The sequence below is a fragment of the Micropterus dolomieu genome, linkage group LG06 (assembly GCF_021292245.1).
Source record: "Micropterus dolomieu isolate WLL.071019.BEF.003 ecotype Adirondacks linkage group LG06, ASM2129224v1, whole genome shotgun sequence".
In the NCBI taxonomy this organism is placed as follows: domain Eukaryota; kingdom Metazoa; phylum Chordata; class Actinopteri; order Centrarchiformes; family Centrarchidae; genus Micropterus; species Micropterus dolomieu.
Window position 1 is genome coordinate 12,898,720 of NC_060155.1, and position 19,274 is coordinate 12,917,993.

General features: G+C 37.9%; 1 protein-coding gene across 2 annotated transcripts; it reads left to right on the forward strand.

Annotated features, from left to right (window-relative positions):
* The first annotated feature begins 3,994 nt into the window (after positions 1 to 3,994).
* Positions 3,995 to 18,541, forward strand: pcmtd1 (protein-L-isoaspartate (D-aspartate) O-methyltransferase domain containing 1). 2 transcript variants are annotated; one of them, XM_046052374.1, is made up of 6 exons: positions 3,995 to 4,195; positions 11,145 to 11,610; positions 12,134 to 12,236; positions 12,800 to 12,971; positions 15,306 to 15,429; positions 15,756 to 18,541. In XM_046052374.1, the coding sequence occupies exons 2-6, from the start codon at positions 11,304 to 11,306 to the stop codon at positions 16,127 to 16,129; spliced, it is 1,080 nt and encodes a 359-aa protein (XP_045908330.1). In that variant the 5' UTR covers positions 3,995 to 4,195; positions 11,145 to 11,303; the 3' UTR covers positions 16,130 to 18,541. The 2 variants fall into 2 exon arrangements, with proteins under 2 accessions (XP_045908330.1, XP_045908331.1); XM_046052375.1 differs by lacking the exon at positions 3,995 to 4,195 and adding an exon at positions 10,878 to 11,014.
* Positions 18,542 to 19,274: the final 733 nt, after the last annotated feature.

The following is a 19,274-nucleotide window of genomic DNA, read 5'->3' on the forward strand; positions in this document are numbered from 1 at the left end:
CAAGTGAAAAATTACAGTAATTCATTTGAGCAATACATTTTTTAATTTCTGCAAATACAAGTCAAAGACATGTAGCCTAGGAAATTTCAAAGAAAACAAAATGTAACAGCAAAAGAGCCAAACTACAGAAAAATAAGACTTTGTTTTATCCAAATACTCAATCTGTTTTAAAGAATTTTAATCCTTTAAAAATTTGAATCACATTCTTAAAACCTAACAATCCTTTATTTATAATTTCGTATATTTAATTCCTATACCACACATTGTTTGCTCAGGAAGTTTTGTGAATAATATTTATTTTTTCCCTGTTAGTATTTGATGTTTTGTAATGTGAAATGCTTTTTTGTGGACCGATATTAGTATGATATGAAATTGTATTGTATTTTCTTTTCTTTTACATTAAAATGTAATGCTTTTTTTTTCAGTTGAAGTAGTTTGTAAATTGAAACTTCCTATTACTTTTACTATTTCATAATAAACAGATATGCGCTGTGTTGTACAGTTTGTGTATGGTAGAAATAAACTTTTCAAATGGTTGTGTGGTTTCTGAAAGACTGAGTCAGTCAAATGTGAACCCTGTCACTCAGTTTCCTTAGACATTAGCATCACCTTGTGGTATCTTCTGGATATTACATTTACAGAAACAGGGAGTGGTCATTGGAATCAAGATAATGATAGTTAGCTGCAAACCAGAGCTGCTGGAGTTAGAAATTAAAATAAAAGCGATGCATTGGTGGAGGTTTAAGGTGCTGACCATGTGAGTCCACCGAGGGACCTCACTCCCGTCAAAATATAGTGCATACAGTCTTCAGTATATTCAGTTTTGGACTGCAACTATGGATTTTTTTCTTATAAATGAATCACCAATTATTTTCTCAATAATTTTCTAATCAATTAATTGTTTGGTCAATAAGATGTCAGAATAGAGGATCACAATTTCCCAAAGCCCAATGTGACATCTTCCCACAGCTTGTTTTGTCAAAAAAAAAAAAAGAAAAAAATCCAAACCCCAAAGATATTTAGTTCACTAATACATGAGACAAAGAAAAGAAGCAAATCCCCACAGTATAGAACTAATATTAGGTCATGTTAACTTGAAAAATAGCACAAAGGTTGAATTATCAAAATAGCTGCTGTCGATTGACTAATTGTTCCATTTCCTAACTTGGATAACTTTATACAACAAGTCAGAGAGATCACAGCAGACATATAATGGAAAAACATACTGCTACAAAAGTAGTAACATTAACACACAAGCTGATATATTTTCAAAGAGGATTTTAATTTAGCTCCGGTGCCTGCAGTAGTATTTATCTCAGTCAAACAATTATTAAATAAAAAGATGTTCTTGGCATCCCAAATCAGTCACTCAAAACACATTTCAAGACTAATAAAACCCCCAACAAGGGGGATGACAGTCAAAGTGAAGTATGGTTTGAATTCTCCTTCTGTTTCTTTTTCCTCCAAAACCTTTTTAATTAATTAATCAGGAGTCAAACCAGTTATACAAGCCTTTTTAAAATAAACTTGTAAATCCTATTTCAATCACCACTGTTACACAAAAAAGGTCTTCCAAAACAGATTCAAATCTCTGTATCTTATTCACTGACCTCTATTGAGGTGAGAAAGTTGCCGCTGAAACAAAGGCAGCGCATTACCCGGTTAATAAACCAAACGTTTATTTTGTGGTGTAGCAACAACACTGTGTTCAAAAGCTGAGGCTGTTAGCTCACACTCAGCGCTACCACAAACACAACTTCCGTCATGCCACGCAGGGGCCTGACTTCCTGTAATGTATATGCTGTGTGTGCAGGCTGTGAGTGTTGGTGGGGGTGCAGATGTACAAAGTAGCCTGACAGCCACATACACACTCATGGGTTTTGACCTCAGCTAACCTGCTGTAGAAAACAAAGTCTGTTGACATATTTCTAACAAAACTATAGAGTAGTTTTTTTAAACATATATATATATATTCATGAAGCTGCTATTGCAGACACAATCAGCTCATTCAGTACTAGAATGACCCGAGGAGGAGTTTACATTTACTATAGTATACAATTACTCAAGTTGCACATAATATGTTTTCAAAGCTTACTGTCACTAGGTTCACATTTCAGTATTTTTAGACAGAAAGAATTTACTTTTAAACTCAGAACATTTTTTGGTGGTTGGTCAAGACTGAGAAAATCCTGGCTACGTCCCTGGTTTCATCTGTCACATACTAATTACGAAGCTAAAAACAGGCCATACTTGGAGTGGAGATGCTGAGATGCTGTTTGACTCATTAGTCAGGCCTGTTATGGCCGTGCGTCACACAACTAATGATCCTGGGTGAGAAGGTGCATTATTTAATTACTAAAATCTTGAATGAACCCACATTATGCAGTCTTCAACCTTCTGTAATGTAAGTAGGGCACAACAAAACCACCGACAAAGTAAGCAAACAATTTCTTCACCTTAGGAGACGACCTGCAGGAGAACAAAACCACACTCTGCAAAAAAAAGTGGTCACGTATTTTACCACTAAAACATTTATGATGAAAGAAAGTGAGATCAAAACATTCTATTATGAATGCTGATAGATTTGGTGAGCTCTCCTGTTCTGCCAGCCACTTCGGCATTAAACCAGAATGTTTTGTGGTTTGTGGAGAAACCAGAGAATTGAGAAGTAAAATACTAGTTCTAGTTCTGTCCTTGTTATTACTGTAGAAAAATAAAGGTAGTCTTCAGCAGCCTTCAACTGCATCTCTGAAACGCCCCCATAGTCTGAGCAAAGACACTGAAAACACAATAAATTAGGCTTGGTTTGAAAAAGTTCTTGAACTGACTGCATGTTTTGCATACAAAACCTCTCTAAGTAAATCGATAGTATTATCAAAAGAGATTGCCAAAGCGAGGTCCCTGAAACCGTGCCTGCTGATCAAGCCTGCCTGCATCTGCTGACCACAACTGCTTCCTTATTAAACCTGAGTGATCATCCATTCCCACACTTCCAGAACAGGCCAGAAAACCAGCTGCAGGCTAAATTTAGGCCTTTCCTTTAGGAAACTGTGTAAGGTTACAAGGTGGGTGAAGCTTTCCACGATGTTTCCAATTTTGTATTCTCTTTAGGTAACAAAGGAAAATGATAATGAACAGGCTCATCATAGTGGACCAGCCATGTTATTTCTAAACTATTTCTCACTCTATATGGTTGTAGTTGACATTTATCTGGATTGATAGACAGACAGACAGAGAGATAGACAGAGAGATAGATAGATAGATAGATAGATAGATAGATAGATAGATAGATAGATAGATAGATAGATAGATATGGTGTTTTAACTTCAAATGCGATGAGAGATGTCAAAGTAGACAGTTTTAAGGGGGAAATGTCAAAATAAACTACCCAAAGTAAAGCCAAATTACATATTTCTTTTTTTCTTTCATTGTCTAATTTCCAATTTGACATTTGTTCTCTGCAATGGATGTCATTTTCTTTAATTTATAGATGTTAAAGTTAAAATAACGGATGCGGTTTTCTCTGTAGTGGCAAGCTTGGCTCCTGGCCGGCTTGTAAGAGTGTTTATCCTGCGTATTACATGTCTGTACCTTGTTCTGTATCTTGTTTTGCACTCTTGCACCTTACAATATGTGTAGTCTGTGTGTTTACTTCACTCCCACTGACTGTTGCATCATTCATCCTTTTTATTTTGCAGGGGGCACCAGGAGAAACACAATTTCACTCCCCTCTGTGCTGTACTGCACTGTATACAGTTGGACATTGAAGTCTCTTGTCTTATCTCTTATCTCTGTAATGAAGTACATTCTTTCAGTAAAAAACTAATTAATTCTAAAACACACTATAAAAAGCGCATGAACACAAAAAGCTACTGACAGACAGAAAGACAGATAGATAGATAGATAGATAGATAGATAGATAGATATGTGCAGTGTTGAGCAACAGTGCTTCCCTCTATCGACAACATTTTCTAAAACCACGTGACCTGTGTTTACATCCTCTTCTCTCAGCTGTTTCTTTCTTCTTCCACTTCGATACAACGGCTCACCGTTACAACTACACCTTTTCACCCAACTAGCTAGTTAGCTCAGTTAACTATCACCTAGCTTCTGAAGGAGGCTGTTAACTGCTGGACGTCACTGTCCGTCGCATTGCACGTCCAGTTACAAGGAGTGAGTTACGCGACACGGCACTGTGAGTATTTCTACATTTCTTTAAACTAACACTCATTTTTTGTTGGTTAGCCTGTTTGTACTGTCGGCAACCTTTCCAGGTAATACTTTTGTCAGCTTTATTAAACGTGACATACTGGGCTAGCTGGGCTGTGTATTTGCTAGCTGTGTAACGGATAAAGAAGCGAGCTTACCTAACCTGCTTTGTCTCTGTTTTGATGATGGCGCACTCAGGCCCACAAAAGCTAACGTTAGCTAGAATCATTGGCAACTCAGGTGGCGTTATCCGACACTAGGTGGTAACTTATGCACTTATGACTGTACATTTAAAACCGTCGTTTCACATTTCAGCGTGACAAACGTTTGTAAAATGTCCTTTCTTTAGGGTTGGATGTGTGTACATGCAGCACAGGCGGGCTTGTGGAGACTTTTCTGTCACAAACGTGTGCTGCATCAGGCGGAACAGGTTACGAGTACGTTTTCTTTTGTTTGTTTGAGGTTTGTTTTGCTTTTTTGGTGCGGTTTTCCCGTAGCAGTTACTAAAACATGCAGGTCTGACCGGTTTAGCAAGTCGCTGCTAAATATCGAGGTTAATCGCACTGCAGAGAGCTGGCCAGCAACTGCGTTTTGGTGTACAAATGGGTACAAAAGCCGGATGGATGCACGAACACACACACAGTCTTTGTTATTATTTGTTAGCTCGTGTTGTGGATGCTCAACTCTCCATGTATTTCTCACCGATGTGCACGGGGCAGGATTAAGAAACGGGCATGATTAATAACGCTTGACAACATTTCGTGAATGCGCTGTTGTTGTTTTGCTCCATCTGCACACGCAGTGCGAAGAAAGTGATTCAGGCAGCTGATTGGCTGACAGGCTGCTGTCTGTGTGGCAACTGCAGCACGTGACCAGGTAGAGAGCCGATTGGCTTCATCAGGTGTCAGTTGTAGGGATTTAGGAACATCTGTGACTGTGAACACACCCCTGCATGTATGCCGAGTGACCAGAAAAATGGAAACGTCTATATGGTGTGAAGCAACATCCCTGAGTACAACGTTACTTTAGGATAGTTGCAGTGGTGGGAGATATACTCAGATCTTTTACTTTAGTAAAAATAGCAATACCACAGTGTAGAAATACTCTGTTAGAAGTAAAAGTCCTGCATTGGAAATGTTACTTTTAAGAAAAAGTACGACATTAAAATATACTTAAATTACCAAAAATAATAGTGCTCATTATGCAGAATGGTCCATTTCAGAATAATATATATTATAATTATTGATGATTTAATGTGGACATCACTGTGATGTTGCAGCTGGTCAAAGTGGTGATCATTTAAATTACTTTTATATACTTCTAGTACCTAAAAATAGTATGTACAGTGCTTGAGTAAATTAACTTAGTTACTTTCTACCACCACCACTAAACAACTATAGTTGTTTGTGAAATCAAAACTGTAGAAAATAATGCAAACTACCGTGGAGTTAGCTGGTTTAGACAGAAACAAATTAAAAACAGTTAAGACTAGGGGTGCAATAACCTGTATGAAATAGAGATAATTGCCCATCACAATTTGCTAAATCCCAAGGAAAAATAATCATTGTGCTTGTTTTATCTGATCAATAGTCTTAATCCCAAAGATCTTCATTTAACTGTCACATAAGAGAAAGAAAAGCAGCAGGTCATCACAACTGAAAAGCTCAAATTATTACTTCTGAACCATCTGCATGATGACAATGGCTGTGACTAACAATTATCAAATATTCTACTGGTCATTTTCTCAGGTAATAGTTTTGTCTATAAAATGTCAGAACATAGTTAAATAAAGTACCAATTATAATTTCCCACGGCCCAGTGTGGCATCTTCAGATGTTTTGTTTTGTCTAACCATCAGTACAGAATCCAAACAGATTCAGTTTAGTATCATATGACAAATATTTACATTTCAGAAGGCAGTGGCAATGAATTGTTTTGTATTTCTTACTTAAAAAAGACTAAGGTTCCATTTAATTTTCTGTCCATCTACTAATCGATTATTCCGCTTTTAGCTTCAGCTCCAGCTGAATGCACACCTCTGTGACACAGTGTTCACTGCACTTAACAATACTGTGTCCACAAAGTGTATGGCCTTGCTGGCAGCTGATGCTATCGTCCTCATAACACAACAGAAAAAATAGATGGAAAAAATGTTTGCTATTATAAAGATGTGTTCAGACTGAAAGCATCACAAACTGGCAGCTGTGTGATTACATACAAAGTCAAAGGTAGACGCAAATGGTTGCAAGTTCATGTAGATGCCAAAAAGTGAGGGAAAGACGCATGTGCTTGAGTTGAAAATGTTTAAATTAGAGACAAATTCAGGCTTATCCCCAGACTGCATGACCTCTTTTGAATGAATACGCAGAGACAATAGGAGCCAAAGTGAGCAGGTCCAGAGGAGAATAATAGAAACAACTGGAGTTCTAGTAAATTTAGAAAAACTGAGTTGTTTAACACAAACAGGTCCGCATGAAGTTAGTTCCGGTTGTTGGCCTCTACTATCACATCCATTGACTGTGGCTAATTAACACAGTCCAGTGATCAAACTTGCTTAAATAAACAGAGATGCAAATAGACTTTCCACTCAGTCTGATTGCGACATTAGATCGCGAACACTAATAAGCCTGGAGATAGAGTTAAAGGAAAAGCCATATTGCTACCTAAACCAAAAGGATTGATCCACATAAATGTTGTAAAATGCGGTTTGCATGGCAGTCCAAAGGGAAGGGTCATTATCGTCAGCGACTCATCAGACTCTGGGATATCTTACTTAGTTAGTCTTGATATGAAGCTACTCATAGTGCATTAACAAGAAATTCCTCTCACAGAATTGGAATTGAATTGTTAGAAACTACATAGATTTGGCCTTTTAACACACAACAACATGCAGGCTTAATTGTAAATTGGGGATATGACTCTTTGTATTCACATCAATAATGTACCATTATATTGGTACATGCGTATTACTACATCAGAAGATGTCAGAAGATGTCTCATTTAAAAACTTTAACAGAAGTGGGGAAATGGCTTAAGGTCTTGTAGGTAAAAAAAAAAACAACAGCAACAAAAACCCTTTAGAAAATGCAATGAGAGATTAAGTTATCAAATTCCAATATATGTATTCTCTGAGTGCCATGATTATATTCAACTAATATTATCATATTCCACTTTTCAGATTTCGAGGTATACTGTGTAAAAACTGGACATTTCAGTGAAACAGTGGTGCTACGAATAAAAGGTTATTGGGTAAAAAATCATTATGATTTATCTTTTCTGCGTGCCCTGGATGTTCACAGCAGGTTCAATGGGAATTGGGTCATTCGTTTGTGGGGTATCTTGTCATGAAATAAAGTGTTGGACAAGTGGAACATTTGAACTGCTGGTGGCGCTAGATGAGGACTCAGGCAATCATCAAATTCATTTGGACAAACTGACAACCAACATTGCTATCCCTAGAGCTGTGCCATTAGCACAAAGCTACAATACAGTGTACAGGTGTTATTGTCCTTCTCACCCAGGGTCGAGAGAAACACACCCCAGTTCCTTTTTAGTTGCTCTTTGCAAAGAGGAATACTTCAATAACATGTTCCATTCAGATACCTCTTATAGCAAAACTACAGGCACTAATATGAAGTCTGCATTGGTAGAACATATTTGCAGGCATGTTGTATAATATTTAATCTAGTATCTTATCTGGTGTCAACCTAACATGCTCATGCTGCAGTGAATATGGGACAAAACATTTACACACCAGCCTGGGAAAAAATAAATTCACAGGCAGGATTTGTATATTCACAAGCCGTTATGGGAAAAAATCTTAACAAAAATGTATTTTTCATGGCTGTTGTAGTTTGAATTCATTACTAATCACAAATGCTGTAATCTGTCTACATCATAAATGCTCTTTACAGCAAACGTGAGACTTGTGACGGTAGCTTTATTGAGAGATTTATTGATAAACTTATTTTCTGCTAATACAACTTATGGTGCTCTGGTATTTTGCCACCGAGGTATGGACATGATTTGCTTTGCTGCCAGAGCTGCAAATTAGCTGATAAAATGCCCGAATTCACACTGTAAATGCTGGTAACCACGAGGATTATCAGTTTACCTCACACTGTCTGTTGATCAGTAGTGTGTATGTCTCAGTGTGCTGGCTAGACAGGCCTTCAGTATTTATTACAGCACTAGAGTTGGTCTCGTGTTGCCAGAGGATCTGTTACATGTTTCGTCATCCTGCATAGTTCAGTGAGTTGACCCTAACCAGGTCACAGAAGCCAGGCATGACCTGAGATGGTGTTGATGCACTTTCCATAAACATCAGGGTCCACCCAGGACATCCTGCGTGTGCTTACCAGTGGATTCCTGTTTAAAAAGAGGCATTTTTTTCTGTACAGGACTAGCTTCACTAAAGCAACAAATGTTATTACCCAGCTGGTCCTTTTTTGATTTTTATTAAAGAAATGGGTGAATTATGACCCCTGTTTCAGGACTTATGATATTTGCAACTGTACAGCAGTACCCAAAAGCACTTTGCTTGTATAATACCTCGCCTGGCTCATTTTCCTAGATTTTCTTTCAACTGCAAGCAACTCTGCGTTGCATTAAGGGTTAAGGGGGGAAAATTGGATGAAAAAATGCACTACTGTACAATCAGTGATGGGGAGCGAATCAATGATTATTTTTTCCTGTGAGAATGAGCCAATGGAAAATTACCTTACCAGCCCTCCCACTACAAAGTCACCTCTGAATTTAATCTTTATTAGCTGAGTCAGATGTGGAGATGCTGAGGAGGCAGAGAGGGAATTCAAGACTTGTCTCCCTCGGCTGCATCTCCAGCTATACCCATTCACTCCGTGCCAGTGTGGGGTATTTTAGTTATCAGATCGTCTATAAAATGTCAGGCCAGCATATGTTAGGAATTTCCTCTTTAAAGCCAGTAGCTAAGTACTTACAGTATAAGTGACTTTCATATCACCCGATCAATTCGTGTTTTTATTGCAGGCAAACATTGCCCTTTAGCAGTGGTTCCCAACCTTTTTGGCTTGAGTACCTTTAAGGTGAAGGGAAATGTCTGGTTGTGACCCCACATCCCAGTGTATGGCCTTGGTGTGGACATTAGGTGTGAGAGCAGTTTAACAAAAGAGTGATTTTTGTGCCCTGTCAGACTGTTTTATTCCAAGGATACAACAATTAGTCGATCCGAAGAAAAGAAATTCAGCTGAAGATATGCGACTATTTAGAGAATCGATTAATCATTTGAGAGATTTTAAGTAAAAAACGCAAACATTTAAAGCTTCCAGATCTCAAACATGAGAATATGCTGTTTTTTTTGGTCTTGCATTATAGTAAATAGAATATCTTGGAGTTTTGGACTGTCCCGCAAAATATGACATTTGATAACATCACCTTGTGCTTTGGGGTGCTCACTATTTTCACTATTTTTTTTTATAGAGACAAAACGATTAATCGAGAAAATATTAAGCAGATTAGTTGATTATCATTAGTTGCAGCCTTACTAGGATTTTTAGAGGCCTGAAGTGGGGAAAGTATCTAATGCTTTTTCAAGAAAAAAAGATGAAAGGAAGAAATATTTTAGTTCTTGCTGTGACCTTTCAGATCTTTTTAGGTTGGTGGTTTGGCCCGTGCATGTAGATTTCTAAAGACGTGCATGTTGGGCGACATGACGAAATATATCTCGAAACAACATAAATAATTATACTTTTAGGGACTTTGTCATAGTGTTTCTACTGTGGTAGCTAATTCTTTATAATCTCGTTGTGGGTAATGTTGTAACTCAATGAGCTGGACAATTTTATGGTAATATGAGGATTATACTATGATGATTTGTGCATCGATAGCTCTAAAACATTTGTTTCTGTTTCTCAGTAGATTTTCCAGAGATGTCCTAATATGACGATAAATATAATTTCTGTAAAATAAAATTACATGAGCCATAATGGAGGGTTTTGTCAGTGTCAGCTAGTATTATGTAACCGGACACCTACACTCTGGACATGTCAGGCTCCACAGACATGAGTACCATGGCAATTACATGCCTTACACCAGGTTTTGGTAGTGGCAGTGTCTGGCAAAAGTAAGCGAATTCAATATGTTTCTAAAAATATTAGAGCTGCAGCTAATGATTATTTTCATTATAGATTTATCTGGCAATTATTTTCTCAATTAATTGTTTTTGTCTATAAAACTGTCAAATAATAGTTACAAAATATCCATCACAGATTCCGAGTGAGCCCAGGCTTACATCTTCACATTGCTTGTTTTGTCCGGCCAACAATCTAAAACCTAAAGATCTTCAGTTTACTATCATAGAAGTAAACAAGAAAACCAACAAATATTCATATTTTTAGAAGCTGAAATTAATTAATTACATTAATCATGTGTGCTCTAAAACCATTAGGCTACACCATACATGTAGCTGATTTGTGTTAGATATATAAACTTCATTTTGTCCCTCCTCTTTTAGCGAATACAGCTTTTTCCCTGCAGATATTTTCTGTTGTATTTGCAGGAAAATTACAGGTGTAACAAATTACAGTAATGATGGCTCTGTTCCATCAAGTGGAAGCCATGCTTGTGAGCCAGCATGCATAATACCAGGGCCCTTGAACCTAAATTGAATGGAGCCATCAGGAAGGTTATTAATTACACCTGTGTTCTTCCTGCTTTGACATGTCAATGTGTCTGTTGTGAAAAAGGCCTATATACATTGAATACGAGTAAAAACACTGATATAAAGGAAGTGTGTGTGTTTGGGGGTTCATGTCTGTGTGCAGTGGAGGTAATGTGACATGCTAAAATGATATGTGTAATCCCAGTTGTGGGAAAAGCTGAATAAATCTAGATTTGACCACACTCTGTGTTCCCCCAGCAGGCAGATTGCAATAATGTGTTTATGGAATTCTTCTCAGGTCACTTGCTGCCTGGACATGACCGTTGTCTGACCTGACTCTTGAGGATTCACAGCGGCAGCATCCTTCAGCCAGCCGTTCATCTCCATGCCACTCTGAGGAGGAATCGCTCATCCTGAGTACGAGTTCGGCCCTTGTGTTTCTCTTCTCTCTATCACCATGGGGGGAGCCGTGAGCGCTGGGGAGGACAATGACGACCTCATTGATAATCTGAAGGAGGCCCAGTATATTCGCACAGAAAAAGTCGAACAGGCTTTTCGGGCCATAGACCGCGGTGATTACTATCTGGACGGCTACCGGGACAGTGCCTACAAAGACTTGGCATGGAAGCATGGCAACATACACCTGTCTGCTCCGTGTATATACTCTGAGGTGATGGAGGCCCTCAAACTGCAGCCAGGACTTTCTTTCCTTAATCTGGGCAGTGGAACTGGCTACTTGAGCACAATGGTTGGCCTTATCATAGGTAAGCATAGGGTGCCCTTTTTCACAGCTGTGTTTTTTCATGTTTGGGAAGCGCGCAGATGTTCAGTAAAAATTAGGTAAACTTTACTGTAAAAGTACAGTGTGTGCCTGCAAATCAGCTTCAACAATAAAAGGACTGTAATGATTATTTTCTTTTTCGTGTAATCTGACGATTATTTTCCTGATCTTTCAAATAATTATTTGGTCTATAAAATGTCAAAAACATACCACCACAATTTTCTAAAGCCTAAGGGACTATCTGCAAATTGCTTGCTTGTCTTCTAGTCTAAAACCCAGGCCTATTTAGTTTACAATCACATATAACAAAGAAAATCACCAAATCCTCAAATTTGGCATTTTTTTCTATAATTATGACTTAAACAATTATTCAAATATCAACATGGGTGCAGATTAATATTTTTGCCAATAGATAAAATGGTTAATTGTTTCAGCTCTAAGTCATATCATAATATGTAGTAGGTAATGCTATGAACATATTGTTCTTGTTGTGTTTTGTTTCCAAGGTCCGTTTGGTGTGAACCATGGAGTTGAGCTCCATAAGGATGTGGTTGAATATGCCAGAGAGAAACTGGATGAGTTCATAAAGAATAGTGACAGCTTTGATAAGTAAGTACATGCTTTGTTTGAACGAATATTTAGTTTGGCAAATATATGATACCAGTCTGTCCGTTTTAATTATAACAGTAGAGCCAGCAGCAAGTCAGCTTATAGCATAAATACTGGAAACAGGGGAATCAGCTGCCTGGCTCTGTTCAAATGTAACAAATTGTGCCTACCAGCACCTGTAAAGCTGACTTGTGTTATATCTTATTCATCCGTCTCCCCCTGTTTCTGGTCTTTATGCTAAGGTAAACCAGCCAGCTGCTGACTGAAGCCTTACATTTAACACTGACAGATTTGAGAGTGGTCGGCAAAGTGTATTTCACAAAATGTTAAACTATTAATTTAACAAAGAACGGTTTTATTCAAGCTACAGGCACGAGTATCAGTTTTACCTGCCAGTTTTGCTCTTGTGGACCATAACACTTTGTTTTGCAAATTAATTCCATTTGACTCTAATTCTACTTATTTAATTGGCATATTTCTGTCACAGCTCACAGATGGGAAACATGTTTTCCTTTGTTGTTTGATGTATTATATCCACTGTACTTGTTATTGTCTTTTCACAGGTTTGAGTTCTGTGAACCTGTCTTTGTGGTGGGGAATTGCCTTGAAATCTCAACAGACAGTCACCAATACGATCGCATTTACTGTGGCGCAGGAGTGCAGAAAGACCATGAAAATTACATGAAAGTGCTGCTCAAAATTGGAGGCATTCTGGTGATGCCTATAGAGGACCAGGTGAGCCATCAGAATGATACTGAATCTACACATCATGATTGCTATTCAAAGTGCTAACACATGAGGCAACAACAAGGTAAAATAACTTTGACTTATAAGGCTGGTTATGCAACTTTCACATGCATTATTGAGCCACAACTGCTCCTGGATTTGAGCTGCCATGTAAGGAGCTCACACACAGGGCTGTATAAATAAATGTTTTATTTAAAATGGTGGATGTGAGTGTGGACAGGCTGTGGGGCAAGTAAGAGGGCATTAAGCGTACTTTGGGAAGTCAGTGGAGAAAATGGTTGGCAGGAACTTTATCCAGTAAGGAGGGTAAAGATCTTGACAGAGTCATGGTTAAGGATTTTGAGCATTGTCACATTTAAAGGAAAAGGGAGCAGCTGAAGTGAAGCAAAGCTTGTCTAAGATTTAATGTTGTGACACATGATTTAGATTTTTTTATGTTGCCAGTTACTCAACCAAAACCTGAGAATACAACATGTGTAAAAGAACTCAATCGGATGCTATGCTGTGTTTTTAAAGAAGCTAGAAGGCATTAGTAAGAACAAAAACAGCCCGCACGCTTCGAATCATGGGGCAGAAAATAATTCTGATCAGAGATCTAACTCAGGCCATATCCACACTAATGCGAATAATTTTCAAAACACCATCTTTTTTTCTATCTTTGTTGTGGCCTTTCATGAGCACCAAGCCGGCACGCTCCCCCTCCCCAAAAAAGCATTTTAAAATTACTCTCCAGAGTGGACGAATATGAAACATCACATTTTTATATGGGGAAAACAGAGCTTTTTGAAAATGCTGACACACTGTATGATTAAGCATCTCAAAGCTTAAGAAACAAGCTTTGTCATCTGTAACTCTATCTTTTTCTAGTCATTTTGTATGTTAAAACAACATACAGATATAAATACTGTATGTATAATGAAATGTACTATAAATGCTAAACTTTACTTGACTCTATGTTTATGGTTGTAGACGTCCTTCAAAAACATAAAGGATCATGCATCCACTCAGGAATTGCTGTTAGCCTTGGTCAGCGAGTAGCATTTATGACCCTTAAAGAAATAATGTGAATGGAAACACCTATAGCGTGGTCATATTGAGAAAAGTAATCACATAGAGACTTTTTACTATGACAGTTTTATTATCATGTTGAATGAAGTACACTGAAGATGGCCACGAATGTATGAACCTCACATCTGCCTTAAAGGGACCTACAGTATCTGCTGAATTTAAGGGACCTGTTGTGTGCCACTTGAATGCCCCCCAAACAATTACACCTCCCCCCTACCAAGATATAAACTCACTTTATCATTGCTAACCTCATGTGCTTTAATTATGTTTTGATACCTGTCATACCGGTAATTAGTTGTTATAGCCTGAGCCACCAGACATGTGTCATCTACGGGGGGCCAGCTTGTCACACCAGCAGAAGAAGTTTTGATGATTTGTCTGACAGGGGTGAGCAATATGACGATGTCCTGTATTCTATAACTGAAATTATATGTCAAAAAAGGAATTGGTTAATTGGCTACTTTTTTTAATTAATTGAATAATTGCTTAAGTTATTTTTAAGCAAAAGGGACAAAATTTTGATGGCTCCAGCATCTCAAATACTGTTTCTACCATGGTAACTATTCCTGGTAGTAGTAGGCCATTGTGGGCAGTGTTGCAAATGAGACCTTGATCTCAGTGAGACTACCTGATTAAGAATAACTTATAATAATTATTATTATTTTGTATGATTTTTGCCAGGTCAAAAACTGACATTTCTGTTTTATCCAGAAACAATCGATTTTTTTCTGTAGGAAGAAAAGAAATAAATATCAATGTGATTTATAAATGTTCATGTGCTTTGATAAGGATTTGAAAATGCCTTTGAAAATAACAGCAGCTTCACTGTCTTGTAGATGCTCAGACTTGTCGCTAAAGTCTGTTAGATTGTTCTTTAAGCCCATTGGCAGTAATCTGTTCAAATACAAAGCAATTGTGGAAATGGAGTTAATGTATCATGCACCTATTTGATATAGCAGCATATATGCTAATGTAAAGGAGGGCCTATTTTTTACTATATTTCTGTAATAAACACACACACAGGGATAGTTGCAATAGTTCCTGGTGTACAGAAGGAAGCAGAGGGACACATCCCCTTCAGAATCATATCTATCCAGGTGGTAAATTCACAAAAAATCCACAATAAGCAATGAAAAAAACACACCCAAAATGGAAGTTCACCAACAGAAGAAACTGTGTCGCTCCATACTGTTGCGCAGGATTTCATATTTTATAAGTGTTCAGTGTGAGTTCAGGTTTTGTCTCTTTATGCAGCTGACCCAGATAACCAGGACTGGCCAGTGCACATGGGACAGCAAAAACATCTTGGCGGTGTCCTTTGCCCCTTTGGTCCAGCAGAGCAGAGCTGATGGAGAGAAGCCTGACACTGTCCAGCTGCGTAAGTTCTCCAGCCTCTGTCCTCAGCAAAAAAACAAAACAAAAGAAATGCTTAACTGGTCTTGAAGTGTAAAGCAGGCACAATTTTAAAGTCAAACAGTACATTCAAAGTGATGAAATGAGACGTTTCCTACAGCAATATTTGCTTTGACACATGAAGCTCGCCTAGCAGCGACTAAGTAGAGCCAGTTATTTCTTTTCCTTGAAATACTGAGATGCAGTTTTCTCTTTGATTGCCTCACTTGCTTACGCTGACCTAGTTGGAAAACTGATGCAGCTGTATGGATTATTGCCCTGAAGGACTGTGTCATCTCTCTTTGTCCTCAGCCCCGGTGACTGTCCGCAGCCTTCAAGATCTGTCTCGGATCTACATACGCCGCACGCTCAGAAACCTGGCCAACGAGGACAGCCAGGGGAAGGGGATGGTGCAAAGAGTTCCCCAGAAGCGCAAACGCAGGCGCTGCCGGCGGCGACGCATCAACACCTACGTTTTTGTAGGCAACCAGCTGATCCCCCAAATGGTGGAGAGTGAGGAGGAGGAGCACCCCGAGGAAGAACACAAGGAAGTGGAGGAGGAGGAAGAAAGAGACATTGGCGACATTGAAATCCTCAAGCAAGTGAACGTGTTGAGAGACCAAATAATGGCTTTACCGCTGCCCGAGTCACTGAAAGCATACTTGCTGTATTACAGAGAGAAATGACTGATTCACTCGATATCCGCTCTTAACGGGTGGAGCTGAAATGCTTTTCTTCACCCTTTTCAGTACAAATGTAGCATTATTTCCATGAAATCTTGATGGCAAAACTGTAACGGAAAGAGACGTCATAGATAATATTGGATAATAATGTTATGATTGTCACAAGTTGTTAGTTTTTGTTGACGTTTTCTTTTGATTTTGTATATCAAAGAAAAAACAATGTAAAAAGTATACTAAATGGACATCGTTTCAGAAACCCGTTTTGAGATTCAGATTTTATCACAATGTCAGGATTTCTGCAGAAGTGTGCAGATTAAAAATTGTATAAAAAAAAAAAGTTCTTACTATATTTGTTAAAATATGATCATGCTAAGAAGAAGACTTTTATTGCGGCTTTTTTTAGAAGCTTTAACTTACTATCAGCATCTGGTGATTTAATGATGCTGAAATGAGCTAAAGACACTGAAAGGCAAATAAAGCCACATACTCCCATTTTGAGTTCAAGAGTAAGACGTTCTTGCATAATCATGAACGGGACACTTACGTCATTACTCTTCTTGACATTTTGTTTACGGTCAAAGCGTTTTGTACCTTCCTATTACAAGAGATCACTGAGAGACTAGATTGGGTCATAATATTTTCTACAGGGCACCTTTTAATGTAACTTTTTCTACAGGGTGCTTACATACTTGTGTTTTCTCATAAGTAGCTGACACCCTACTTGATATGATAAGGTGTTATAGGCCCTCCTCTCCATGGTTTGCTTTCCATTGTTGTTGAAATAGTATATTAGTTTAATCAGTCATATCAGAGGTTTGAAATAATGACAAAACTGATGACGGGTGTTCAGTGGTGGTACACATTTTCAGCTCTTTTTTTTTTTTTCTTTTTGAGGGAACTGGTAAAGGGGAGTTGTTGGTCAATAATGAGCACATGCATGAATATACCGTAAATGTGTTGGGTGTTCCTGACTTTGCTTCACATCTTGTGAGTGGTCACTGGAGGTGATGTCCCAAGTGATCAGGTCCAGAAATGTTTTGACAAAAGATTTTTTTTTTTTTTTTAAATAATATTAATCAATTAGATGGCCTTGAGACAAATCTAAAATTCTGTACAGTAGTTTGTTTTTTATCCACAACAATGCAAATCAGAATTGCTGAGGATTTTGAAGCCTTTTGTATCCTGGACTGTAGGACTGTCCAACAAAGCACCTTATTCTGCAGTCCTCAAGTGGAAAAAAAAAAAGAAATAAAAAAAGAGGTGCCATTTTTTTGGCTTAATTTGTATTGAGGACTGGACTTCTCGTAATGTAACTGCTGTTTAATCAAAGTACAATTTGCTTGCAGAACTTACCTGATAGTGATGGCTTTTAAGTGCCAATGTACCCCATCACATTAGGATGTCTGTGAGCTTTCTGGCACAGTAAATTAACCCAAACCATGGTGTATTTCTACAACAAAAAAAACAACAAAAAAACATTCCACAGTGGAAAAAAGAAACCACGCATCACTGATAGATGTCACACTTTTTACTTTATGGTCACAGACTTGGAAATTTCGTTCATCTTACTTTGAATGCATAATTTAGTATTCCAAAAGCTGAGTTGAATGTTGTTGATAATAATTCTATTCAATATAAAAGTGATATATATCTGTTGTTATATTATTCTGCATACAGTTTAATTTGCATTTGATTTGTTGTAGCGCCCTCTTGCTGTACTGTATCTTGACACTGGGAACTCTGTAGATCAAATCTCCACTGCTGTCTGTTAAATAGATAAGATATATTAGTGATATAGGTCTTCATTTTGTTCTGGTGTAATGAAAAATATTTAGTTTGAAAAAGGGGGTGATTATTCTATTAGTAGTTTGTGTGTGTGAAGAGGTAACATTTATTTTCCGTAAGGTTATTTTTTTGTTTTATACATTCATCGGAAAGCTTTGCAAGTAAGCAATAATGGAATAAATTCTCATCTTATAATTACCAATGACAACATAGTCCCATTTGATTTGCGTAGTATCCATTAAATTCCACATGACCAATTACAGGCATGCAACAGTTTATATACCATTATCTAAAATGTAATTGCTAATCAGAGAGCACATTAAGTATTGAAAGCAGGGGACCTACAACCTCGACTCTCAGGTCACGCCTTGCACCAAAGTTAATGGGACTGCTGTGATTACATTTAATGTGGACGAGAGTAGACTATACAAAAATGGCACCCGGGGATCACCAAGTCATAACCAATTCTGTGCTTTTATATTAAGTTCATTTGTCAAGAGATAAAAAAAAACAGTTCTGTTGCTGTTTATCAGGCCTAGGTTGATTTCTCATAGTGTGTGCAGTTCATTTTGAAAATGTGTTGTTTTTCCGTAAGTGTTTGGCACAAAAATAAAGGTCACAATCACGTTATGCCTCTTCTAATCATTGTAACTGCTCTTTTTATTATCTTATTTGGTTCCCCTAAGTATGTCCGACGTGGTCAAGGAGTCAAATGACAATGAATTTTGAAAAACAGTCGTAAAAGTGCCACTCTGGCATCCTGGGTGAGCTTGTGATGACCTTTTGTTGTTTTTGTCACCGCTGCTTTGAATTGATAACAGAGAGAGAGAGATTGCTTCTACTGTTTCATCTTTGGCTTCTCTGACATTTATGGATGATGCACATGCTGCCTTGGCTGTTACAAAGTGTGTGCTGATCAATTAAATATTTAATGACTGAGAGTAATGAACAAATAAACCTCAATCACAGCTCATGTAGTAAACTTGCTCATCCGATAACCAGACACAACAGATAACTTTTAAACAGGACCTTATGTGCACATAAAACCCCAAACTGTAAGTATTACAAATGTGGTTAAAATATACTGGATGTCTGACAAATCCCTATGATCTTTGCCTGCAGGAGCAACAAGAGGGAACATGGGTGCAAGATGTATGTTTTGAAGGAAACAGAAGCTGTTGGTTGGAGGCTATGACGCTACATATTTCTATTAATAGAATATGAAATTGTAAAGCTACTCTTTCAGATTAGGAATTCACTGAACTTAAAGCTTGTGTTGATCCAGCTATAAGAAGATTTACAAGATTTAGTGGCAGGCTGTGGTAGAGCAATGAACAAATAACCTACTGTTACATCTACATGC